Source organism: Mchenga conophoros, linkage group LG10, assembly GCF_057382185.1.
Source record: "Mchenga conophoros isolate Kocher_MC1m ecotype Shallow Benthic linkage group LG10, M_conophoros_male_GT1.1, whole genome shotgun sequence".
Taxonomy (NCBI): Eukaryota; Metazoa; Chordata; class Actinopteri; order Cichliformes; family Cichlidae; genus Mchenga; species Mchenga conophoros.
This window is the reverse complement of record NC_140535.1, coordinates 23,760,115-23,787,991: the sequence shown is the minus strand read 5'-3', so window position 1 is coordinate 23,787,991 and position 27,877 is coordinate 23,760,115. Positions and strand designations below refer to the sequence as shown.

At 39.6% G+C, this 27,877-nt stretch overlaps 2 protein-coding genes across 2 annotated transcripts in view; one reads left to right on the top strand and one right to left on the bottom strand.

Annotated features, from left to right (window-relative positions):
• Positions 1 to 27,877, top strand: part of kctd16b (potassium channel tetramerization domain containing 16b) — a 109,947-nt gene that overhangs the window by 53,305 nt on the left and 28,765 nt on the right. The gene's annotated exons all lie outside the window — the stretch shown is intronic.
• LOC146565997 (uncharacterized) lies at positions 1,692 to 17,714 on the bottom strand. Its single transcript, XM_085290143.1, has 14 exons — positions 17,187 to 17,714; positions 16,372 to 16,492; positions 16,128 to 16,290; positions 15,822 to 16,014; positions 14,176 to 14,277; positions 6,811 to 6,912; positions 5,869 to 5,940; positions 5,599 to 5,700; positions 4,648 to 4,719; positions 4,378 to 4,479; positions 4,054 to 4,159; positions 3,091 to 3,249; positions 2,956 to 3,009; positions 1,692 to 2,523 (listed from the first exon to the last, which is right to left on the bottom strand). The coding sequence occupies exons 1-14, from the start codon at positions 17,223 to 17,225 to the stop codon at positions 2,276 to 2,278; spliced, it is 1,635 nt and encodes a 544-aa protein (XP_085146269.1). The 5' UTR covers positions 17,226 to 17,714; the 3' UTR covers positions 1,692 to 2,275.

Below are 27,877 nucleotides of genomic sequence, written 5' to 3'. Positions count from 1 at the left end.
AGGTCATGCATATGCGAGCAACCAGAAAAAGCTGCTGGCTGCTCTCAGCAAGTTTAAGCCACTGTTAATAGGTCATGGGCACACTCAAGATATCCTACAGATTTGAGTAGAATTGAAGTAAGCAGAGATGATCTTGCTTCCAGAGCCAGTAGCCAACCACAGCTTGCTGGCTTGCCTGCTCTGATGAAACACAACTACTTAAAACATGTAAGCTTGTGTAGAGTTGGTCAGTCCTCTTTTTTTATTTTTATTAATTAGGATAACTCTACCCCAGATGAAAATAACTGCCAAATATCTAATCTGGTTCCTGACATTAACAATTTGGCCCTCAAAATTAGTAATGTGGTGGCCTTGGATGGAATCAAATTCCCAGCCTGTTATTGTCTCAGTCTGCTCCTGCCTGTCAGCTTCTGTTTGTGAGCTTGTGTGCATTACATAGAAAGATAATTACTGTATGAACAGTACAATTACTTTCCCTTTGTATGTTAGTCACTTTTCCAATTTCCCTATAATATTGCGAGAAAAGCAACCCAATTACAAAGGAGCACTGTTCCAATTACATAAACATTGATGTCTACTGTAGTTTGGCAGTGGCAGCTGGTTGAATGGTGTTCTTATTATGCTTAGCTGTTGTTTCATTTCTCTCCTTCTTAATTGCATTTCCAGAAAACAAAAAATTAAATGGGTCAAGTGCCTTCTAAAATAACCCTTAAGAAAGCCTTCTATTGATAGGTAATTAGCAATGACTAATACATATAGATCAGGGCCAAAAGAATAAGAACAAATAAAAAGGTAAAAAAAACAAGCAAGAAAAAGATACCCGAGGAGGAAAAAAAGAAACTGAAAAAAAGACAGTGCTAGACAGTGAGCCTAAACCGAATAAATTGTCTAAGAAAAAGCAGAAGGAGGCACAAAGCGACTTCAAAACCTGCATGCCTCAGTGAGTTGCCCCCTAGCAAACCTGCAGCTGTGACATCTGAACACTTACCATTATTGGTGCAACCTAGCTTCCCACAGATCCACTGATAGCTTCTTGAGGGCAGTATATTGGGGTCAAGGAGGATACTTTCCCAGCAGCACAGCCTGCATTTAAAGCAACACCCCAGGTGTGGTGGGATGGAGATGAGCCTAGGGTCTAGCTATTGGCAGGGCAGTGGAGAGGTAACCAAGAAGACAACTCTGAGGACACAAGTCCACAGTGGCAGGTTACTTGGTCTTATGCCCTGTGAGTGGGGGGTTCTGACTCTCTCATTTGCTCTCTCTTGCTCTAAATTTCTCTCTCTCTCTCTCTCTCTCTCTCTCTCACCTCACACACACACACACACACACACACACACACACACACACAAACATACACAAACATTCCGTTTTACTGCAATAAAAAAATAAAAATATAGCCAGTTGCACGTGTCTCACAAGAATCAATTTTCACATTGAAGCATTCAATTTTGTCAATGTTTTCATCATAGAGCTGGGTCTTGGACACATCTGATGAATGTCCTAGGCCTGCAAGGTATGCACACACACACACACACACACACACACATACGGGTCTATGTGGTATGGCGGGACTATACTACGTCAATCCGCCCGGTGGTGGTTTAAGTGGACTACCCTTTTGAAAGGACTTAGAGCCAAGGGAGCGAGGTTAAAGTGTTCGAAAAAATCTGAAAAAAATTTGGGTCACTTCAGACCTCATACACTCCCTATAGAAGTCTAGATACACTGATACACACCAACCAGACTCTATTGTGTTTTCTGGAGACATTGTCCACTTGACAACAATGTGTTTTATGAGGTCCAAAAAAAGCAATATTGGGTCTTTAAAGGGACAATGATGTAATATGTAAATAGCTCATCATTACCATGAATACACATCTGACAGGACACAGGATTACTGGAACATCATTTTATTAGTGTTCTTGGATCTGAACATTAATTTTAACCATAAATAAAAAAAGAAATCTATGGACAAAAATGCCCACGCTTCCCACAGAAATATAAAAATATAGAAAACAGAAAAATTAAAAACATTTAAAATGAATTTTAATAGTTTAAAGGTAAATATTAAGGGGAGAAAATATGCATTTATAATTTTTTATTTTAAATATAACCCGTCAAAAAGAAAACCTAAATAAATTAAATGTAAAAATTATGAAATACAAACTACTTCTGTATTTAACAAGAACTTTTTTTTCTTTAAACAGAACATCAGTGTTAACAACAATTGGCAATCTGACCAAGATGTAAAACCACAGCTCTCTAAACAGTTATTTTAGTTCATTTTTTTCTGCCTTTTTGCAGTTAATCCTCTGTTTCTTACAAAATCTCTTATGTTTTGAACTGTTCTTCCTGCCAACACCGGATCTTCTACCAATTTGCAATGACTGCATTCATTTTTGGTGGCTAGTTTCCCTTCGTTTATGTGGTCTTTCAAATGCCTCATCACTGCAGCAACCTCAGCCTTGGACCACATGTTTTTGGGAGCTCTTCGGGAATTGTGGGATTGAGCAGCATTTTTCTCTGGAAGATATATAAAGTAGTAGTAGTTAAAACAAACAAAAAACCAAACAAAAAAAACAAAAAACATTTGCTTGTTAAAAGAATGGATGCTACCCTGTACTAACTTCTGAAATGTGTTGCTACCATCAATATCAAAACGAGCTAAAATTCTGTTTGAAAATTTATCAAATTTCTAAAATGAGACAACATTTAGTGTTCCGCTGTGAATAAAAGACTGAATAAAAAGTTGAATAAAAGTCTCTTGATGCATGCTCAATCATCCAGGTAAGTAAATCCCAAAACGTTGATTCTGTTAATCTGGACGTAGCGTTTTCAGTGGGAGAAACATTTTGTCACTCATCCAAGTGACTTTTTGCCACCACTCTGCAGTTTGCCATATGTTGCAAAGTGATGAAACAATAATAAGCTTCGAGAACCAACTGCACCCCTTACCTTCAGAGGGAGCAGCAGTCTCACTTGCTGCAGGCATTGTGAGTAGTCCTTCATCTGCTGATTACACAATTTGATTAAGTTTTAATATTTGTAACAAACATTTTATCCACAGAAACCAAGCTAGTGGTAACTTACCACAATCTACAGTGTCTTGGGGCTGCGCTGTGTTTGTGGAATCAGCTACTGCATGTACAGGCTCACTGGTGCCACACGCCAACATTGTGAGTGCTGTGTCATCATCATCTGATTCACTCTCACTGTCCTTTGTTTCAGCATCACTTAATGCAATTTCATCTGAGAAATTGTGGGGGAAAAAAACCCAAAAAAACCAAACACATACAACCCCCCCAAAAACCTCACATTAACAACGAGATATGACAAAAAACAGAGCAAATACTGGAAATTATAGTACATAGTTTTACTATTTAAGGCCTGCTGCTGGGTTGTTGCCCTCCTATGGCCTACTCCACATCCAGGTAGCACCTCCATGCTCTGGACACTACACTAACAGACACAGCAAACCTTCTTGCCACAGCTCACATTGATGTGCTACGCTAGATGAGCTGCACTACCTGAGCCACTTGTGTGGGTTGTAGACTGTCTCATGCTACCACTAAAATGAAATCACCGCCAGCATTCAAAAGTGACCATAACATCAGCCAGAAAGAATAAGTGCTGAGAAGTGGTCTGTGGACACCACCTGCAGAACCAGTCCTTTATTATGGTGAATTGACTATAATTTCCACTTGTTGTCTACTCTATTTGCAAAACAGCATGTGAAACTGGTTGTCAGTGTTACTTCCTAAGTGAACAGTTTGATATAACAGAAGTGTGACTGACTTGGAGTAACATCGCATCGTTTAAGTGTTCCCTTTATTATTTTGAGCAGTTTATGTTATGGAATGGGGAATTGAGGACAATCCCAAGTATACCATTTTTACAAGGTCCTGCACCAATGAGGTAATACTACATTTCTTTAATTAGACGTGACCACCCATTAATTAAAAAGGGAGCAGTGTTCATTTCAGCTAGTCTTAACTTGTTGAACTCCATTAATGCTTTTTACTATATAATGTACCTATTCACTAAATGTCTCACCTTTGCACTTATAGCCAAGCCACTTGAGGGAGGAAACCAGTCCCACACACTGAATGCACTTGTCCAAAGATGATATTGTTGTGCACACCAGACAATGATTGTGACACTGTTAGCAAAATATTGCAACATTTATTTGTTTTGGACAGTTGGAAAGGTGAGGTGTTTTCAATTCAGTTGCAGATATCAACTAATAAACTTCATCCATGTAAATCACATCACACCCAGGTGACTGCCAAACACACACACACACACACACAGCATCCATAAGGAATGATGATAGATTAAATTATTAGTTCATTAAGTGGTACACTGGATTATATTTACCCTTTCAGGCTCTGGATGTTTCAGGTCCAGATCATTGTTTGGAAAGCTGTTTGGTTGCGGCTTTAGGCAGCTCACAGTCTTCTGAATCTGGCTGGTCTCAGTCTTCGTGTGTAACAGATAGAGAATGAAGACAAAAGAACAGTAATCTGACAGTTACTAAAAATGCATCACTCAAGAGGATGAATAGACCATTTCACTATCGGCAAATAGCGTAAGGTACACATCGTGCATGAGAAACATTCATTAAAATCTGTCCTAGGTCAATGTTACCTCTTCAAAATCTTGCACTGAAGAAGAATGCATGGCTTCTGAGCCTTGCTGAGGCATTTCTTCATCAAGATCCTGCAACAAAGAAAAGATGGCACAAAGATTAGACCAAGTGCTCTTCTTGCAACTGTACTGGGCAGGCCTGTGCTTCTGTTTTTAATTTGCATGTGTGTGTGTGGGGGGGGGGGGGGGCCTTTCCACTCAAGAAATGTTTTCTTCTGAAAAAAATACTGGCTACAATAATTAACAACTGATTCCTTTGCAATCATCCATCCTCTTCCACTTATCCTTATCAGGATTGTGGGGTAGCAGTTTTGGGGCCTATACCAGCTACCATAGGGCAGTACAACCTGGACAGATCACCAGTCTAACATGGAAGGACAAGCATTTGCATTCACACCAAAGGGCAGTTTTGAATCACCAGTTAACCTAACCCCATAAGCTACATCTTTGGACTGTGGGAAGAAGCCAGAGTACACAGCCAGAGAGAGCCCATGCACTAAAGCAGTAAAAAGTGCCTAAAACAAGTTAAGAAGTTGTATAGTACTATCTATCTTAATGTTCAAGCCTGAGTTTCAAAAAATTTCAACATAGAAACAAAGCACATGCAGTGAGCTCTGCATGCTGTAGGTCAAACTGTCAAGACATACGAGAAGACCCCTCCTAAAACCAGAGTGATGTCACCATGAAGCAAACTTTGACGGAGTCCCCCAATAACAGTGTGGTCCTCCTAAGTCACATTTGGGTGGTTAACACACACACACACACACACACACACACTCAGATGTTATCCAGACTTGCACTTTGAAACAATGAAAAGGACCTACAAGCCACGGTCCATGTAAATCACATCACACCCAGGTGACTGCCAAACACACACACACACAGCATCCATAAAGAATGATGATAGATTAAATTATTAGTTCATTAAGTGGTACACTGGATTATATTTACCCTTTCAGGCTCTGGATGTTTCAGGTCCAGATCATTGTTTGGAAAGCTGTTTGGTTGCGGCTTTAGGCAGCTCACAGTCTTCTGAATCTGGCTGGTCTCAGTCTTCGTGTGTAACAGATAGAGAATGAAGACAAAAGAACAGTAATCTGACAGTTACTAAAAATGCATCACTCAAGAGGATGAATAGACCATTTCACTATTGGCAAATAGCGTAAGGTACACATCGTGCATGAGAAACATTCATTAAAATCTGTCCTAGGTCAATGTTACCTCTTCAAAATCTTGCACTGAAGAAGAATGCATGGCTTCTGAGCCTTGCTGAGGCATTTCTTCATCAAGATCCTGCAACAAAGAAAAGATGGCACAAAGATTAGACCAAGTGCTCTTCTTGCAACTGTACTGGGCAGGCCTGTGCTTCTGTTTTTAATTTGCATGTGTGTGTGTGGGGGGGGGGGGGGGGCCTTTCCACTCAAGAAATGTTTTCTTCTGAAAAAAATACTGGCTACAATAGTTAACAACTGATTCCTTTGCAATCATCCATCCTCTTCCACTTATCCTTATCAGGATTGTGGGGTAGCAGTTTTGGGGCCTATACCAGCTACCATAGGGCAGTACAACCTGGACAGATCACCAGTCTAACATGGAAGGACAAGCATTTGCATTCACACCAAAGGGCAGTTTTGAATCACCAGTTAACCTAACCCCATAAGCTACATCTTTGGACTGTGGGAAGAAGCCAGAGTACACAGCCAGAGAGAGCCCATGCACTAAAGCAGTAAAAAGTGCCTAAAACAACTTAAGAAGTTGTATAGTACTATCTATCTTAATGTTCAAGCCTGAGTTTCAAAAAATTTCAACATAGAAACAAAGCACATGCAGTCAGTTCTGCATGCTGTAGGTCAAACTGTCAAGACATACGAGAAGACCCCTCCTAAAACCAGAGTGATGTCACCATGAAGCAAACTTTGACGGAGTCCCCCAATAACAGTGTGGTCCTCCTAAGTCACATTTGGGTGGTTAACACACACACACACACACTCAGATGTTATCCAGACTTGCACTTTGAAACAATGAAAAGGACCTACAAGCCACGGTCCATGTAAATCACATCACACCCAGGTGACTGCCAAACACACACACACACAGCATCCATAAAGAATGATGATAGATTAAATTATTAGTTCATTAAGTGGTACACTGGATTATATTTACCCTTTCAGGCTCTGGATGTTTCAGGTCCAGATCATTGTTTGGAAAGCTGTTTGGTTGCGGCTTTAGGCAGCTCACAGTCTTCTGAATCTGGCTGGTCTCAGTCTTCGTGTGTAACAGATAGAGAATGAAGACAAAAGAACAGTAATCTGACAGTTACTAAAAATGCATCACTCAAGAGGATGAATAGACCATTTCACTATTGGCAAATAGCGTAAGGTACACATCGTGCATGAGAAACATTCATTAAAATCTGTCCTAGGTCAATGTTACCTCTTCAAAATCTTGCACTGAAGAAGAATGCATGGCTTCTGAGTCTTGCTGAGGCATTTCTTCATCAAGATCCTGCAACAAAGAAAAGATGGCACAAAGATTAGACCAAGTGCTCTCCTTGCAACTGTACTGGGCAGGCCTGTGCTTCTGTTTTTAATTTGCATGTGTGTGTGTGTGTGTGTGTGGGGGAGGGGGGGGGGGGGCTTTCCACTCAAGAAATGTTTTCTTCTGAAAAAAATACTGGCTACAATAATTAACAACTGATTCCTTTGCAATCATCCATCCTCTTCCACTTATCCTTATCAGGATTGTGGGGTAGCAGTTTTGGGGCCTATACCAGCTACCATAGGGCAGTACAACCTGGACAGATCACCAGTCTAACATGGAAGGACAAGCATTTGCATTCACACCAAAGGGCAGTTTTGAATCACCAGTTAACCTAACCCCATAAGCTACATCTTTGGACTGTGGGAAGAAGCCAGAGTACACAGCCAGAGAGAGCCCATGCACTAAAGCAGTAAAAAGTGCCTAAAACAAGTTAAGAAGTTGTATAGTACTATCTATCTTAATGTTCAAGCCTGAGTTTCAAAAAATTTCAACATAGAAACAAAGCACATGCAGTGAGCTCTGCATGCTGTAGGTCAAACTGTCAAGACATACGAGAAGACCCCTCCTAAAACCAGAGTGATGTCACCATGAAGCAAACTTTGACGGAGTCCCCCAATAACAGTGTGGTCCTCCTAAGTCACATTTGGGTGGTTAACACACACACACACACACACACACACACTCAGATGTTATCCAGACTTGCACTTTGAAACAATGAAAAGGACCTACAAGCCACGGTCCATGTAAATCACATCACACCCAGGTGACTGCCAAACACACACACACACAGCATCCATAAAGAATGATGATAGATTAAATTATTAGTTCATTAAGTGGTACACTGGATTATATTTACCCTTTCAGGCTCTGGATGTTTCAGGTCCAGATCATTGTTTGGAAAGCTGTTTGGTTGCGGCTTTAGGCAGCTCACAGTCTTCTGAATCTGGCTGGTCTCAGTCTTCGTGTGTAACAGATAGAGAATGAAGACAAAAGAACAGTAATCTGACAGTTACTAAAAATGCATCACTCAAGAGGATGAATAGACCATTTCACTATTGGCAAATAGCGTAAGGTACACATCGTGCATGAGAAACATTCATTAAAATCTGTCCTAGGTCAATGTTACCTCTTCAAAATCTTGCACTGAAGAAGAATGCATGGCTTCTGAGCCTTGCTGAGGCATTTCTTCATCAAGATCCTGCAACAAAGAAAAGATGGCACAAAGATTAGACCAAGTGCTCTTCTTGCAACTGTACTGGGCAGGCCTGTGCTTCTGTTTTTAATTTGCATGTGTGTGTGTGTGTGTGTGTGTGGGGGGGGGGGGGGGGCTTTCCACTCAAGAAATGTTTTCTTCTGAAAAAAATACTGGCTACAATAATTAACAACTGATTCCTTTGCAATCATCCATCCTCTTCCACTTATCCTTATCAGGATTGTGGGGTAGCAGTTTTGGGGCCTATACCAGCTACCATAGGGCAGTACAACCTGGACAGATCACCAGTCTAACATGGAAGGACAAGCATTTGCATTCACACCAAAGGGCAGTTTTGAATCACCAGTTAACCTAACCCCATAAGCTACATCTTTGGACTGTGGGAAGAAGCCAGAGTACACAGCCAGAGAGAGCCCATGCACTAAAGCAGTAAAAAGTGCCTAAAACAACTTAAGAAGTTGTATAGTACTATCTATCTTAATGTTCAAGCCTGAGTTTCAAAAAATTTCAACATAGAAACAAAGCACATGCAGTCAGCTCTGCATGCTGTAGGTCAAACTGTCAAGACATACGAGAAGACCCCTCCTAAAACCAGAGTGATGTCACCATGAAGCAAACTTTGACGGAGTCCCCCAATAACAGTGTGGTCCTCCTAAGTCACATTTGGGTGGTTAACACACACACACACACACACTCAGATGTTATCCAGACTTGCACTTTGAAACAATGAAAAGGACCTACAAGCCACGGTCCATGTAAATCACATCACACCCAGGTGACTGCCAAACACACACACACACAGCATCCATAAAGAATGATGATAGATTAAATTATTAGTTCATTAAGTGGTACACTGGATTATATTTACCCTTTCAGGCTCTGGATGTTTCAGGTCCAGATCATTGTTTGGAAAGCTGTTTGGTTGCGGCTTTAGGCAGCTCACAGTCTTCTGAATCTGGCTGGTCTCAGTCTTCGTGTGTAACAGATAGAGAATGAAGACAAAAGAACAGTAATCTGACAGTTACTAAAAATGCATCACTCAAGAGGATGAATAGACCATTTCACTATCGGCAAATAGCGTAAGGTACACATCGTGCATGAGAAACATTCATTAAAATCTGTCCTAGGTCAATGTTACCTCTTCAAAATCTTGCACTGAAGAAGAATGCATGGCTTCTGAGCCTTGCTGAGGCATTTCTTCATCAAGATCCTGCAACAAAGAAAAGATGGCACAAAGATTAGACCAAGTGCTCTTCTTGCAACTGTACTGGGCAGGCCTGTGCTTCTGTTTTTAATTTGCATGTGTGTGTGTGTGTGTGTGTGGGGGGGGGGCTTTCCACTCAAGAAATGTTTTCTTCTGAAAAAAATACTGGCTACAATAATTAACAACTGATTCCTTTGCAATCATCCATCCTCTTCCACTTATCCTTATCAGGATTGTGGGGTAGCAGTTTTGGGGCCTATACCAGCTACCATAGGGCAGTACAACCTGGACAGATCACCAGTCTAACATGGAAGGACAAGCATTTGCATTCACACCAAAGGGCAGTTTTGAATCACCAGTTAACCTAACCCCATAAGCTACATCTTTGGACTGTGGGAAGAAGCCAGAGTACACAGCCAGAGAGAGCCCATGCACTAAAGCAGTAAAAAGTGCCTAAAACAAGTTAAGAAGTTGTATAGTACTATCTATCTTAATGTTCAAGCCTGAGTTTCAAAAAATTTCAACATAGAAACAAAGCACATGCAGTGAGCTCTGCATGCTGTAGGTCAAACTGTCAAGACATACGAGAAGACCCCTCCTAAAACCAGAGTGATGTCACCATGAAGCAAACTTTGACGGAGTCCCCCAATAACAGTGTGGTCCTCCTAAGTCACATTTGGGTGGTTAACACACACACACACACACACACACACACTCAGATGTTATCCAGACTTGCACTTTGAAACAATGAAAAGGACCTACAAGCCACGGTCCATGTAAATCACATCACACCCAGGTGACTGCCAAACACACACACACACAGCATCCATAAAGAATGATGATAGATTAAATTATTAGTTCATTAAGTGGTACACTGGATTATATTTACCCTTTCAGGCTCTGGATGTTTCAGGTCCAGATCATTGTTTGGAAAGCTGTTTGGTTGCGGCTTTAGGCAGCTCACAGTCTTCTGAATCTGGCTGGTCTCAGTCTTCGTGTGTAACAGATAGAGAATGAAGACAAAAGAACAGTAATCTGACAGTTACTAAAAATGCATCACTCAAGAGGATGAATAGACCATTTCACTATTGGCAAATAGCGTAAGGTACACATCGTGCATGAGAAACATTCATTAAAATCTGTCCTAGGTCAATGTTACCTCTTCAAAATCTTGCACTGAAGAAGAATGCATGGCTTCTGAGCCTTGCTGAGGCATTTCTTCATCAAGATCCTGCAACAAAGAAAAGATGGCACAAAGATTAGACCAAGTGCTCTTCTTGCAACTGTACTGGGCAGGCCTGTGCTTCTGTTTTTAATTTGCATGTGTGTGTGTGTGTGTGTGTGTGGGGGGGGGGGGGGGGGGGGGGGGGGGCTTTCCACTCAAGAAATGTTTTCTTCTGAAAAAAATACTGGCTACAATAATTAACAACTGATTCCTTTGCAATCATCCATCCTCTTCCACTTATCCTTATCAGGATTGTGGGGTAGCAGTTTTGGGGCCTATACCAGCTACCATAGGGCAGTACAACCTGGACAGATCACCAGTCTAACATGGAAGGACAAGCATTTGCATTCACACCAAAGGGCAGTTTTGAATCACCAGTTAACCTAACCCCATAAGCTACATCTTTGGACTGTGGGAAGAAGCCAGAGTACACAGCCAGAGAGAGCCCATGCACTAAAGCAGTAAAAAGTGCCTAAAACAACTTAAGAAGTTGTATAGTACTATCTATCTTAATGTTCAAGCCTGAGTTTCAAAAAATTTCAACATAGAAACAAAGCACATGCAGTCAGCTCTGCATGCTGTAGGTCAAACTGTCAAGACATACGAGAAGACCCCTCCTAAAACCAGAGTGATGTCACCATGAAGCAAACTTTGACGGAGTCCCCCAATAACAGTGTGGTCCTCCTAAGTCACATTTGGGTGGTTAACACACACACACACACACACACACACACTCAGATGTTATCCAGACTTGCACTTTGAAACAATGAAAAGGACCTACAAGCCACGGTCCATGTAAATCACATCACACCCAGGTGACTGCCAAACACACACACACACAGCATCCATAAAGAATGATGATAGATTAAATTATTAGTTCATTAAGTGGTACACTGGATTATATTTACCCTTTCAGGCTCTGGATGTTTCAGGTCCAGATCATTGTTTGGAAAGCTGTTTGGTTGCGGCTTTAGGCAGCTCACAGTCTTCTGAATCTGGCTGGTCTCAGTCTTCGTGTGTAACAGATAGAGAATGAAGACAAAAGAACAGTAATCTGACAGTTACTAAAAATGCATCACTCAAGAGGATGAATAGACCATTTCACTATCGGCAAATAGCGTAAGGTACACATCGTGCATGAGAAACATTCATTAAAATCTGTCCTAGGTCAATGTTACCTCTTCAAAATCTTGCACTGAAGAAGAATGCATGGCTTCTGAGCCTTGCTGAGGCATTTCTTCATCAAGATCCTGCAACAAAGAAAAGATGGCACAAAGATTAGACCAAGTGCTCTTCTTGCAACTGTACTGGGCAGGCCTGTGCTTCTGTTTTTAATTTGCATGTGTGTGTGTGTGTGTGTGTGGGGGGGGGGCTTTCCACTCAAGAAATGTTTTCTTCTGAAAAAAATACTGGCTACAATAATTAACAACTGATTCCTTTGCAATCATCCATCCTCTTCCACTTATCCTTATCAGGATTGTGGGGTAGCAGTTTTGGGGCCTATACCAGCTACCATAGGGCAGTACAACCTGGACAGATCACCAGTCTAACATGGAAGGACAAGCATTTGCATTCACACCAAAGGGCAGTTTTGAATCACCAGTTAACCTAACCCCATAAGCTACATCTTTGGACTGTGGGAAGAAGCCAGAGTACACAGCCAGAGAGAGCCCATGCACTAAAGCAGTAAAAAGTGCCTAAAACAAGTTAAGAAGTTGTATAGTACTATCTATCTTAATGTTCAAGCCTGAGTTTCAAAAAATTTCAACATAGAAACAAAGCACATGCAGTGAGCTCTGCATGCTGTAGGTCAAACTGTCAAGACATACGAGAAGACCCCTCCTAAAACCAGAGTGATGTCACCATGAAGCAAACTTTGACGGAGTCCCCCAATAACAGTGTGGTCCTCCTAAGTCACATTTGGGTGGTTAACACACACACACACACACACACACACACTCAGATGTTATCCAGACTTGCACTTTGAAACAATGAAAAGGACCTACAAGCCACGGTCCATGTAAATCACATCACACCCAGGTGACTGCCAAACACACACACACACAGCATCCATAAAGAATGATGATAGATTAAATTATTAGTTCATTAAGTGGTACACTGGATTATATTTACCCTTTCAGGCTCTGGATGTTTCAGGTCCAGATCATTGTTTGGAAAGCTGTTTGGTTGCGGCTTTAGGCAGCTCACAGTCTTCTGAATCTGGCTGGTCTCAGTCTTCGTGTGTAACAGATAGAGAATGAAGACAAAAGAACAGTAATCTGACAGTTACTAAAAATGCATCACTCAAGAGGATGAATAGACCATTTCACTATTGGCAAATAGCGTAAGGTACACATCGTGCATGAGAAACATTCATTAAAATCTGTCCTAGGTCAATGTTACCTCTTCAAAATCTTGCACTGAAGAAGAATGCATGGCTTCTGAGCCTTGCTGAGGCATTTCTTCATCAAGATCCTGCAACAAAGAAAAGATGGCACAAAGATTAGACCAAGTGCTCTTCTTGCAACTGTACTGGGCAGGCCTGTGCTTCTGTTTTTAATTTGCATGTGTGTGTGTGTGGGGGGGGGGGGCCTTTCCACTCAAGAAATGTTTTCTTCTGAAAAAAATACTGGCTACAATAGTTAACAACTGATTCCTTTGCAATCATCCATCCTCTTCCACTTATCCTTATCAGGATTGTGGGGTAGCAGTTTTGGGGCCTATACCAGCTACCATAGGGCAGTACAACCTGGACAGATCACCAGTCTAACATGGAAGGACAAGCATTTGCATTCACACCAAAGGGCAGTTTTGAATCACCAGTTAACCTAACCCCATAAGCTACATCTTTGGACTGTGGGAAGAAGCCAGAGTACACAGCGAGAGAGCCCATGCACTAAAGCAGTAAAAAGTGCCTAAAACAAGTTAAGAAGTTGTATAGTACTATCTATCTTAATGTTCAAGCCTGAGTTTCAAACCACATAGAAACAAAGCACATGCGGTCAGTTCTGCATGCTGTAGGTCAAACTGTCAAGAAATACGAGAAGACCCCTCCTAAAACCAGAGTGATGTCACCATGAAGCAAACTTTGACGGAGTCTCCCAATAACAGTGTGGTCCTCCTAAGTCACATTTGGGTGGTTAACACACACACACACACACACACACTCACTCAGATGTTATCCAGACTTGCACTTTGAAACAATGAAAAGGACCTACAAGCCACGGTCCATGTAAATCACATCACACCCAGGTGACTGCCAAACACACACACACACAGCATCCATAAAGAATGATGATAGATTAAATTATTAGTTCATTAAGTGGTACACTGGATTATATTTACCCTTTCAGGCTCTGGATGTTTCAGGTCCAGATCATTGTTTGGAAAGCTGTTTGGTTGCGGCTTTAGGCAGCTCACAGTCTTCTGAATCTGGCTGGTCTCAGTCTTCGTGTGTAACAGATAGAGAATGAAGACAAAAGAACAGTAATCTGACAGTTACTAAAAATGCATCACTCAAGAGGATGAATAGACCATTTCACTATTGGCAAATAGCGTAAGGTACACATCGTGCATGAGAAACATTCATTAAAATCAGATCATTGTTTGGAAAGCTGTTTGGTTGCGGCTTTAGGCAGCTCACAGTCTTCTGAATCTGGCTGGTCTCCGTCTTCGTGTGTAACAGATAGAAAATGAATATACAGTGCATTTTTGAAGAGGCTTTTGAAACATTAAATAAACTGTATGAGAAAGATAAGTTTCAAGCTATTGTCTTTAAAATATTCACTGTCATGTATAGAGAATTTAAGGCCCTATGATTAAGAGACAAATAGTCAGTGTGATTTCTTTATTTTTTAAGCCATTGCTAAAGGAGTAAAACAATCACCTGTAGCAGCAACGAACTGTCACTAGGGCCCATTTATCTTCGAGGGACAAAATTTAAAATGAATCTAACTAAAGAGGCTACACAGCAAAATCTCCAGTGTTAAATTAACACTAGAGAGTGTCTATATGGGTCCACACAACACTGTTGAGTGTTGAATTAACACTTTTGACAGTGTTATATGTTTAAAAGTAACCTAGTCAGTTTTGAAGATTAACAAAGACTAACACTGAGCAGTGCTGATTTTCTAACACTGGAATATTTCTAACATTTTGAGTTATTTTCCAGTGTTAGAAAATCAGCACTGCTCAGTGTTAGCCATTGTTAATCTTCAAAACTGACTAGGTTACTTTTAAACATATAACACTGTCAAAAGTGTTAATTTAACACTCAACAGTGTTGTATTTAACACTCAGAGGTGTGGACCCTTATAGACACTCTCCAGTGTTAATTTAACACTGGAGATTTTGCTGTGTAGAATCACATTAAACATCAATCACTGTTAAAATTTAGAAACCGAAAGCCATTTTTTATTTCTGCATACCTGCTGATATTTTTTTAGTGCTTTTAGAGGGCTTTGATGTGGCAGCCATCACAATTGCCTGTTTTCCATTAGTACCTACCCCTGTTTTTCCAGTAGGTTATAGTACCATGTAGTTTTTCAGTAACTACTGCACCAAGGTTCCAAGTGATCCAAAGTGATCAGAAAATTTGACATAGACTGAATGCCACCAGGTGGCTGGTCAATGGTGTCACTCGATAAGTTATGAGTGCGCCTCCTTCGTGAAAATCCAAGCCATCATTTTTGAAACTCTGAAATGTTTGAAATAGCGACCAAAATTAACAGCGTGATCCCTGAATTGAACACTAAAGTATAGACTGAGCAGCAGGCATTTTGTCACCTTGACGTCCATGCTTGCTGTGGCATTTATATCACTGGATGCTCGGCTGCATTGCTATAGTTACCCCAGGCACAGTAGGTGATACTCAATTTCAGTGAAAAACTAGATGCCCTAAGTCACGTTAAGCCAATTTGAGTAGGTACAAATGTAAAAATGGCTTAGGGTATGCAATTTATCAGTTCCAAAAAGTACAATTGTAGAAATACCTTGCATCTCCAGAGCCAATCCGAGTCACCATAATTATAGTCTATTTCTTCACCTGGACTTATGTCTCTGCTTGCAAATAAGCATAGATGGGGCTTTCCATTGATATTTAATATTTTCATCTTAGCACTTGTCAACGACAACCACATCAGTCCAAGTCTGCCTAATGACCCATCTTCTTGAGATGCATCCACACTGTGGGGTTAGGCAAAAAAGTATTAGCTTAACTAGTTAGGAAGCTTTTTTTTCATAAATCAAAAGCAATGTGTAATTTAATCTTAATCAAACTACACTGATATAATACGCACCACCAGAGTTTTCCATCAAACTTGAATTCAAACATGAACACCTTCAGGCTGTCATGATAAACTCTGTGTCTCCGCTCACATTCTTCTTTTGTTATGAGTTTACCTCTGTATTCCAAAAGAAAGTCTCCTTTTTGGAATGGAACAGTCGTGAAAATGCCCCGACCTGAATTGCAGAGGCATACCAAGTGAGTGACAAAAGACAGTGACAAACTCCAAATCTAATCCAAACTAAAGACCAACTTACCTTTGAAGGCATTTATGTAGTGGATATCAAGTCCCAGTTTGTCCCTTCCAGCAGAAACATGACAGACTGCATCCTCCCGTGGAGGAATGAGTCTCCTTCGCATGTTCTCCTGTACGATTGGCTGTATTACCAAAGCATATAAAGTATTACGATTATCGTCATCATTGTCATCATCATCAGTAGTAGCAGAACTAGCAGTAGTGTAGTTTACAGCATAAACACAGCTGACTTATTCATAGTGCTAATTTATGCCTTCTTTTAAAATGTTAAAGGCCTAGTACTCAAAATGGCGACATGTGACATTTCTGTAATGGCGACTGCAGAGAGTGATACAAGTACTGAGAAAGCTTAGGCATCAAAACTGTAAGAAGTTTTTTCTTCAGGCATATAAATAAATACACGACTAAATACACTTATACCCTTGCTTTTATTTTAGGGCTGTCAGCAGAATGGACAGACATTGGACAAACTGCCCGAAATTAGCTAACAGCGACATCAGGGATTTTGACTCAGACTGCGCTGGTTTAATTGTTAATCGCGTTAGTCGCGATGTCGGCATTAACACGTTTAAGCCACAATAATGCTTTAACACCGAGTAAATCCTAACACGGGTTAGCCCGCTTTATCGCGTTGACGCGGTTAGTCGTCAGCCCTATTTTATTTACTCAATGACAAACGCTGGGGCCGTTTTACTTCTTCAAAGACTCACTAACAGTCCATAAAGCATAAATTAAACCAGTTTAATATAGGCCTGTGCACCTATAATTTCATATAGTATTAAAGTCATGGTGCATTTTACATTAAAAAAGGCTTACCTTTGTGTTTTTAATCCGTCTTCGTATTGCCGTCGACATACACTTGTTAAAGGGCACGCGCGCGAAAGTTGTGGCGCCGTTTCCTGTAGGTACCGCCTATATATATAGCCTACCAATCACAATGACTTCCGGCCGTGTGTATTGAAAATGTGTATTAAATTGCAGTACCTACACACATCCACTCTAACTCGAAACGTCGCTGTGCAATACACTGGAATACACAAAAATCAGGTGAGGGGTATAGGTGGACTTTTAAGAAAATCAGAAAATCTTTTAATTATAGTTTAATAAATGAATTTACACTACAGTTTAAGCAAATACAGGTCAAAAGATAAATAATGACCTCATAAGAAGTAGAAAAAATTATTATTTAGACACTTAAAAATGCATTTACAAGTCATGTTTTAGGGGGACACATGAATACACAGCAAAAAGTCGAAATGTCCCCGGAGCCCAGGTACAGCGCAGGTCAAATGTCAATCCATACCACATAGACGCACTCACACACACACACACACACACACACACACACACACACACGCGCGCGCAAATTTCACTTAAAGTAAATCTATCCAGAGTTAAACAGGATGAATTCTAGTGGAAAATTAGAATTAGAATTATGTGTGTTTTTTTTAATTAATGGAGAAGTAAAGTAGAGGTAATGAAAATAATTAGAACATTTGGAATGTGCAGCAATATATTAAATTCTATTAGATGCCAAGATGAAATGATGCTAGGAGTTGTCACTGTGGTCAGAAAGTACTGTGGGGCAATGTACTGCACTGCTGAAATGACAGCAAACAAAATTAAGATTGTTCAAATGCTGTTTACTTGGCTTTTTCATTGAACATTAGTGAGTTAAGCACACAGTAAATGAAAGGAAGAAAGCAGTGTGAAAAGAAGATTATAATGGCAATTCCCTTTCTGCATGAAACTGCATTAATTCTGACAATTAGAATGGTTCATCCAATTTACAGAATATAAAGACCCACTGTGCCCTCACCTGTGAAAGTAAACGACATGAAATTCTAATTAAGGTGGCAATAAACCAGTGTGTTGTTAAAAATGTGATACGTGAATACTTGGCCAAGCATCTGTTTGAAGAATAGCTTTCATCTTTTCACTGCCCTCTCTTATCAGCAGCTGGTTCTTATCTACATGTATTGTCCTCAAATATCATCTCCATAAGTGATGGGCCTCGTTTTTGAAGAAAGAAAACAATAGCATTGGTTTTTAGGTTGAAGGCAGAATTCATTTAGCAGATCAAACAGACCCAACGAAGCACAGATATTAAACTTTATAATTAAAGTATTAAAAAAAATGTTTAGACATCTGTTAGAATCCAGGATGCAGTAAAACAGGTGCAGATTTTCAGCGATGAAACTGAATTCAGTGGTTCATAGTTCATTCATAACTTTGAGAACATGTATGTATACAACTTCCAACTACGGATGTAGATGACTGTACTGTGAATACATGTTGCCATTTTGCACAGCATGATGTCAAATTTTATTTTAGTTAGCTTTTTAAAAGCTGTCTGCAGTTATAATCTCATAATCTTGATACCAACAGGATTGACAAGAGATGTACAGTTTTTGGCCAAATCAGAACTCAGCTGGTGAGGGGGTATAGAAAATAGCTGGATATATCTTGATATAATATGCTACAACTAAGAATTTGGTAAATTATCTTTTAAAAAGTTGCATGACACATTTTACAGTGTTACACACATGCTTTAGATTTCTTACCCGAGAGGTTAAAAAATCCCAACGAATTTCTGTAGTCAACCTTTTATTATGTTACAGCATTACCTTAGGAAGGAATATGAAATAGTGTAACCATACTCTGGGCAATTGAACCACCTCTACTGGCTCCTTTTGATGTGGAGGAGTAGGCACTTTATGCTGAGCCCCTTCTTAATGCCCCTCACCCAATCTCTGAATAAACACCCAGATTTTTTTACAAAGGATGCTCATTTCCAGCACTTCTACCTGTGATCTCATTCTTTTGGTGACTACCCACACTTCGTTACCATAGATGAGGACTGGAACATAGACCTGTAAATGAACATCCATGTTATTCTAGATTGGGAGTGGGCAACTGATTTTCCAAAGGGGCCACATTAGAAACTGGAACTGCTGTGAAGGGCTGCACCAATAAGCTGAACTTAATTCTGCTAAATATTCACTTTATATTAGTCACTTTATAAGCTTATTGATGCGGCTCTCCATAACTAGTGTCTCATCAGTCGCTTGGAAAAATGAATTTCCCATCCCTGCTCTAGATGATCCACCATTCTGTGTCATTTACTCACTTGTGAACAAAACCCTGGAGTACTGGATGTCCTCCATTTCGAACAGCAACTCTTTCCCAACGTGGAGTAGGCACTTCACCCTTTTCTGACTGTGGACCATTGGCTTCAGACTTGAAGGTGCTAATGCTCATCCCTGCCGCTTCACACTTGGCCGTGATGAGAATAAACAAAACATCAAAACTCACATGGCACTGAAGAATTTGTGTTGTACTGAAAAGTGAACTGTATAAAATTTACAGGTTTTTTGGCACTACTCATGAAAAGTGTGTCACCGTTATATGCAAACACTATCTGACTTAATAAACTTGCTACAGTAAATTTAATGGGAGGTTCATTTGTGCTAGATCTATAATTGATGGCTTGAAGATAAATGCTCATGGCAGATTTGTTTAAATGCAAATGTTTTTCAGATTGAAACACTTTGATAACATGTCTGGAGGCCCATATTTTCTGGATTCTTATCATTTAAAGATCTGCAGATGTTATAGGAGAGCCAAACACTCACATTATTTATCTGAAGCTTCAGTCCAGTTCTATTTCTATTTCTATTTCTATATCTAAAATGTGGAAAGCAGCCTGTGTTTACCCGTTACTTAAAGCTGGCAATCCATTAATGTATTACCCAAATCTCCAAACTTTCAACCCTAGCTAAGATCCTCAAATCTCTTTACATTTAAAAACATTTTACGTGATGATGATGTCTCAGGCGATTTTCAGTCTGCCTTTAAAATTGGGCACAGACTGTGGCACAACTGTTGCCACACCTGTTATAAATTACCTCATTGCTGCCTTGGACAGGAGACAACACTATTCTGAATTTTTTGTGGATATTTCTAAGGCATTTGATTCAGTGGATGATTAACTGTTGCTGAAAAAAAAAAGTTAATGATTAATCTTAATGCTGGTTTTAACCCTAAAGCTGTTAAGCATAGCTTTGCATGGCTGCTACCTTGGCCATGACTCATTTAAAGAATTTTAGATGATTAGTTGCATTTATTATTAAGCTGTAGAATGTTTTGGCACATGTGTGCAATGCTTTATTTCATAGTTTATTTAGTGTCCTTCTTCTTCTTTTGTGTAAACATTTCATGCTAGCATGGATTCTTTTTAACTTCTTTAGACAATCATTGCAGACATACAGGAAACTTGAAAGGTTTCACAAAGGTTTTATTTGTATCTGTACACTGGTAGCATTGTATCTTACAAACCTAATACCTATGCTTTGTCTTCAAACCACTACCGTTATTTTTGCTGGACTCCTTTTTCCAGTGCCACTCTACCAGTGGCTCAGGTGGTAAAGTGGGGTTTTCACTAATTGCAAAGTTAATGATTCAATCCCTGCCCTCTAATGCTTTTTATGGTAGCATTATTAACATTATTTTGTGTGTGTGTGTGTGTGTGTGTGTGTGTGTGTGTGCTCTCTACTGCTGCTCTGTGTACCTTATAAAGTGAACCTAACATTATTTGCATTCTTAATAACTGGTGTTTAAAAGTCTGCTGTTTAAAAGTTCGCTGCTGCACAGCGAAGGCTGATGTCATGGAAAATACAATATAAACAAAAACATGCATAACCTGCTCTTTTTAGTCATCTGTGACCAGTTAATAGAACACTAGGAGGAATTAGTAACTCTGATATTAATAACTTCATTTCAATAATTTTTAATTAGTGCATTCAATATAATGTCAGTCCAACTTTGCGCCTAAATTGGAGCCTAAAACCCCTCATTTGTGTCAGCACATAGCAAGCTGCAGTGACTTGAAGAATGACATGATGGGCTTACAAGATGCAAGATTAAAAATGTTCCAACAGTCCTGGGGGAAACCCATAGCAAAGAAAAGAGGGTGAGTCATATGCAATAGTTGACAAAAACCAAAATGATAGGAAAACAGCATTCAGTTTAGAAAAAAAAAACCCATCTGTATAGATTTCAGAGAAAAGACTTATTAGGTGAAAACTTGTCATATCTCAGAATGGAGTACTGTGTGTCCATTAACAAAACAAGGACAAAGACAGACAAAGAAGTGTCTGAAAGTCATGTCCTTAAGAAACAGGAAAAAATCCAGAAAGAGTGGCTGTCAAGAAGCCATTCTTAAGGAAGGAAAACAGGAGAAGGCTGATGTATGCCAAACTACACAAGAACAGGACTGAAAATCAGTGAAAACTTACAGAGTGATGAATACAAATAGGAAATTTCTGGGTGAAATCGTTGTCAGCACATACATAGGAGGTCAGGAGATAGATACAACACTGTCTACAGCCATCTGTAAAACATGGTGGAGGCTCTGTGATGGTTTGGGGCTGCATTTCATTCAGTTATGAATGCAGAATGTACCATAAGACTTTGATCCATGTTGCAATATCACCAGGTCTAATTTCATGCTTGTTAGAATTGTACAAGTAATGTTTCTGCCTTATTCTGAGATGTTAGTGAGGCAACTCTTCCATCCTAGAATTACTCTTTGGACTATTAAAGTTGCTTTTACCAATGTTCTCTGTCAGTTTGATGGCCCGAAGGCTTGGTGTTCTGAGTAGCTCTCATCTCTCTTATGAGGCAGGCAGTTATTTCAGCAAAAAAATTGTAACCCCCCACTTTCCAATCACACAGTGCCAAACAACCAAAATACAAAAATTAATAATTGGTGAAATGGGAGCTAAAAGTGTCAAAGATGTCTGTACAACTCTCTCTGTCTCTCTCTCTTTCTCTCTCTCTCTCTCTCTCTATATATATGTATATACAATTATGTCACTGAATGTATAAACAGATTAGAACTACATTAAAAATCCTTTTAAAAAGGCCTTTTAGGTGGCTCATTTTGAGGTTACCTGTGATGTTACCCTTACCATTATAGCAAATTTTAAGCTTCAATCATTTGTCGGTATGACAGTAGAAATTCTGCATGGGTGAGGCTTTACTAGAAAATACACAGCCATCAAACATATGGATGGTACTGGTATATCAGAGATTTCCACATTTTATCTTATTGTATACGCAAATTATTTTTTCACTCCATTTGTCACTTGTCAGAGCGCACCAAAGCAGCAAGTGAAGGGTATCTTGACCTCCTGTACCTGTAATAAATCAAAATCATATAAGCATATCATAGTGTGCCGAATCAAGCCTTTTTGAATAACAAAATATCTGTCCCCGTAGAACATTTCTCTTTACTGCTTTCTAACTTTTATAAAGGAGCAATATGCTAGTGAGAAAGAAAGGGAAATGTCCTGCTGCAGTTTGCCTATTTCTATCACCATGCATAATTTAAAACACTGAGCTATTTTAGGGGCATTGTGCAGGCTGGCAAGAGTGAGGCCAGAGTGTGAGCCAAGTGAATCTGAGTACAAGACTAATGATGGTAATGGCTGCAATTATATATATGGCCATGTTCTCATTTGGCTCGCAAAGTCACTCTCTTTTCCATCTGTCTCACTGCCTGTGTCCTTTTATCATTAACTCTCTTTGAAAGACAGCCACCTTATCGCTGCTTCTACCCAATTTTCCCATTTCTCACTTTCTCTACTTCGCTGTTTCTCTTAGAGTCTGTTTTAGCATCCCTGTCTGCGCAGACAGGTGATGAGAGAGGGAGCTCTTCGCTATCTCGCATCTGCTAACCTATATAGCCACACTGACACTGCCGCTGCACTGACAAAAATCTCAAGGTGCGTGACACCAATCAGATGGAGCTGCTCTGTCATCAACCATCACCTGGCTCAGTGTTTGACATCTTTAGTGTGCTTGTTCCAAAAGTTTAAAGAAGCACTCACCGGGAGATGTAAATATTTTCAAATTGTCACAGCCCTTTTTGAGAAAAGTTATATTTTGTTGCTTAAGAGTTTGTCTTTGAAACTGCATTTGGTGTGAATGGTATAAAAAGCTAACAAAAGTTTTATTGCCATTTAACATATTTCTGCATTGTTTATACTCAGAATAGCAAGCACAGTGTTTTTCTTTTTTTCATGTTTCCCATGTTTTTGCCAAATTACCACCTATAAATCAGTTCAGCTGGGTGATAAGTTATTAGTCTTTACTGTCAACCACATGTACACTCACTCACGTTCTCGTTTACATCGGTTTCAGAAGAAAGACTGTGTGAATGATTTAACCTGATTAGTTTCGAGCTAAATTCAAGTGTCAAAAAGATACGAGGGAAATGAATCCAATACCTAGTGATTAATCGCTTTTGTGTAATTTTACTGCGTAAAAAGTCAGCCTTAAATCTTCAATTAGAAGGTTTTAAATTAAAATAAATTTAAAAAAAACATGCATGTAACAATGTAGCCAATGTGAGAAACCTTAACATGTTGTGTTCTGTGTGATGTTGCAACTTGTTTTTATATACTTGCATCTTTTATCAATATCAAAATTCCTCCTTTTCTATTACTCTGGCCTCATCTCCAACCTTTTACAGCATCTGCTTTATCATCGTAATCATGCACATTTTGTTTGCATATCTAAAATATATATGTTATAAACATTTAAATACAGCTCTGCATTAAAACACTGTACGTCCTCTTTAAAGTTTCATCAGTATTCAGTACAGACAGCACAACTTGCATGTTTGGCCTTCTTCTTTTCAGCATTCAGGGTTTTCTCTGAAAGAAAGCTAACAGCGCTTGTGTCACAATATTCTTGAGGGAGCAAATTCTCTCACATGCACTCATTTCTCTCTCCCCTTCAGTAGGCATCACATGCTGGTCAGGATGACATGATTTATAGAGTTCTCTCTGAATAAATAATCTATTGCAGTACTCGGGAATCAGGTGTAGGTGATGCATAGGCTTACTAGAGTGATGGAGAGGAGTAGAAATGGGACAGTATGGAAGATAAATGAAGAAATTGAGTAGAGGGAACGATGAAGGTTAAAATAAGGAGAGAAGAGGGAGGCTCCATCTGAAGTTCTGTGACTGGCTATAAAAAAACAAAAGTTGTGCCTGATATAAATTTGGCCACAATCCCAGCTAAAGTAGTCACCTTGTACCACTCTCAGAGCCCTCCCTGGAAGTGCTGTACTGTAAACACCTTAAGCACCATCTGCAACTAAATTGCCTCCTTTGTGTCAAAATGACAACCCTTAGGAGCGAATTACCTTTTGGGAAAAAGGATAAATTTGCAGGGAACAAATTTTTTCAAACACTATGGGTGGGGAGACGTTACAAGACTTTACAGTATAAACTGGTGTTCACAGCATGACCCTGAGCAAGTAATTCATGGTGCACAAGCCTGTAACAGAGAGGATAATAAAGAACGTGCTGTTGGTCATGCTTATGACTCGACGTGCCTTTAGAAACTACCACACAGCAAAAGCTTCGGTGAGGTCTTTGCATCAGTGGAGCCAGTGATGATCCTTGACATGAACATTGCATGAACCTAGGTCTAAACTTGCCACAATATACAACATTTTATTTTACCACAAGCAGGATGTGAAACAGTGAGAAATCTGCTCATACAACATTTAGAATCATCGCATCACAGCTGTGTGAAATTGAAAATGTGGCAGCTTGTATTCATATCCAGACTTGACCTTTTCCTTTTTGAATATGAAATGTCATCACTTCATCATTTTACTGAGTTAGATGTGTGTGTGGAATTTCATCATAATTAGTGTGAATTCTTCAGTTACAGCCAAAGGCATGTTTTGTGACATCGCAGTTACATTTGATCTTTGAGCATCGGAGTCTAATCAGTTTGTCCTTGAGCCGAAGTGGACATTTGCCTGCAATTTGAAAAAAGTATATTTCATATATTTACACCATACTTGAAATGTCGGTGATGCTTAGTGTAGTGTTTGCTTTCATTACAATAGTTGTTTGGGCTTTTCACATCTATTTTGTGTGTAAATTGATCGTTTGCTGTACTTTTTGTTGATTGGTGCAACTCCCATCATAGCAAAAGCATTCATGCAAATACCCAGAACATCTAGCATAGTTCAAAAGTTACTTAGGTGAATGTGATGACAGCAGACACGACAACAGTGAACATGACATAACATGTGAGAGAGACAGAGGCCAGTGGAGATCATCTACTGAAAGGTAGTGATTGTGAAGGGGAAAGAAAGTAGAGCGATGTCTCATGCAGCTTCGTCTGTCTCTAAAATGAGCATGCTGGACATGTCTTTGATGCCAGATTGATCCCTTGAACTTCACAGCAATTTGCATATCAAACAAACCCAGCATAATGCTACATGGATTATGCCTTTTGCTCGCAAAATGCCAACCCCGCATCCCAAACAGATTTTTTTGAGTAATTTAACTGAAATGATAATTCATGAACCACAGTTGATGGGTGGAAATGAAAGCTATAAAACATATAAAAATAATTTTCATGCAGAAAGAATATTTTATGGTGAAATTTAGAGGGCTCGATGCAACATTTTGTTTTTGTTCATTTTATATGTAAGCTCCAAACCACGATAGAGACTTTACCTTGTTTTATGATTTGAACCACAATTTGGATTCATCGCTCCATAAGACCTGTTTCCACTGATTTTTTTATTTAATTTGGCTTACATCAGCCTTTTCTCCCTTTTTTCTTTTCCATTTTCGATGACGCTTCAGTGAATAGTAGTTGGATCAACTGATCAGATGTATCTCTCAGATGCTGTGTCAGATCTTGCTAGACCTTTTCCTTTTTCTCAAAAAAACTACTTTCAGATTCTTTTCACCTGCTGTAGGTTTTACACCTACTACTGCTCCTTTACTTGTACCGTTTCCTCAGAGATTGCCGTCCATGCTGAAATATGGCAAGCTAAAGAAATAATGGTAGCAAAATGACATGTTTTTGTGAAAGATGGCAAAGTTCGTAAAAATAGGTATACGTATGTGAAGACACAACACCAATTGATCCCTTTAATTAGGTACTATTGTTTAGCCCTTGAATGATTCAAAGATCAAATGTCAAGCGGCTAAACAAAAAAAAAATGCTCTGAAAATGGTAGGACTTCACTTAAAAATGAGTGTCAAAGCTGCCAATGTCCAACACAAAAACTCGGAAAACTATTGCTCGAGACCAGTGTAAAAAATTCCAAGAAGTCAAGCTCCTTGGGGATGGCTCAAGACTTTTTTTTACAGTACTATATGGAAAATTATTTCTGCTGTTTTAAACAGTTATTATCAAAAAGTAACTTGTCGTACCACTAAGTTAAGTTTTTGGTGAACATATTGAATAAGAAAAAAGAAAACAAGCCCCCCCACAAAAAGCATAACAAAAAGGATGCAGTGACTTCTTTTAAATCATCTCCGTGCTGTCATCATCCATACTTGTGTTCCAAATTTGCCTCAGTGTTCTTTAGCAATCCAACATCTATATGTTTATATGTGGTCACCCTGGGAAATCTATGTCCCCCGTTGATCCAGATGTTGGATTTGAAAGCCCAATCCCTTGCCTCATCAGTAACTGTATGTACCTTTCTCAAAGGATTTGGAGAAATAATGTTGTGGCTTGTTGTTTAATGTGAAGGGACCTTCGTCAAAGCCTCTGCTGGGGCCTTAAAAATCTCTGTCAGCAAAAGAAAATTGTTCAATGTCTGCTGCCAGTTCTTAAGGGAGCCCGAAAAGAGTGTTTGGGATGTCTTATAGTCTCTCATTACAGTGATGGAAGACTGGATCAATCTCTCTGTCTCTGAGATCATTATTCAGTCATTCTGATTCTGGGGCTGCTCCCAGACAGAGTATTTCCACCAGACATGTGCAACATATCTCACCTCCAAAACTCGGGTTACATCATTATGTTTCGACAAAGTCATTTGGTCAGATCAGTTCATTTCCAACAAGTTACTTGATTTATTTTCGTCTGGCTTTGCTGATACCCAATGAGAGCCTTTGATGAAAGTGTTGTGTAATATCCACATTAATATGCAGTCCTATTAACTGGACTTTGGCAACAGTTGTTGCTGTGATGTGAGGAAGGATATGACTTATGAAATCTGTACTCTGCAAGCATTCTAAACTGCACATCAGTTATTCATTAATTCTAGTCGCCCTTTAAAAAAAAAAAGACACACACTCTTTAGATGATTACATCTCACAATCATAGCCCACTGATACTGGATGTGCTTTCAATTCACAAACAATTTACCTGACCTGGGTTTCACTTTTGAGCTGTTATTGGAGGGGGGCAATAATGCACTACTGAGAACTAAAGATTTGTCAACAGAGAGCACTGGAGCAAGCTAACGTCAAACCAAAACCACCCACACTCACCAACAAACCACAACATAAGTCAGGGAAAGAAACTGTGGTCCAATAGGGATTTGTGTGTTCTTGTTGTTCTTTTATCTCCCCTCCAGGACAATTCAGTGTTCTTTTTGATATTCGTCCTACACGTTCTCCAGATGAGTACAAGAGTGAAGTAGAGTGTGCTTCAGAGTCCTTGTCTGTTCT

Bases quoted from the DNA above. Each gene is read 5' to 3' on its own strand.
- LOC146565997 (XM_085290143.1), bottom strand. From the start codon at position 17,225: ATGTCGACGGCAATACGAAGACGGATTAAAAACACAAAG. The intron at 16,291-16,371 runs GTAAGTTGGTCT...TCTGCAATTCAG, and splicing joins CTACATAAATGCCTTCAAAG to GTCGGGGCATTTTCACGACT. The intron at 4,160-4,377 runs GTAAATATAATC...TTTTGCTAACAG, and splicing joins AACATCCAGAGCCTGAAAGG to TGTCACAATCATTGTCTGGT.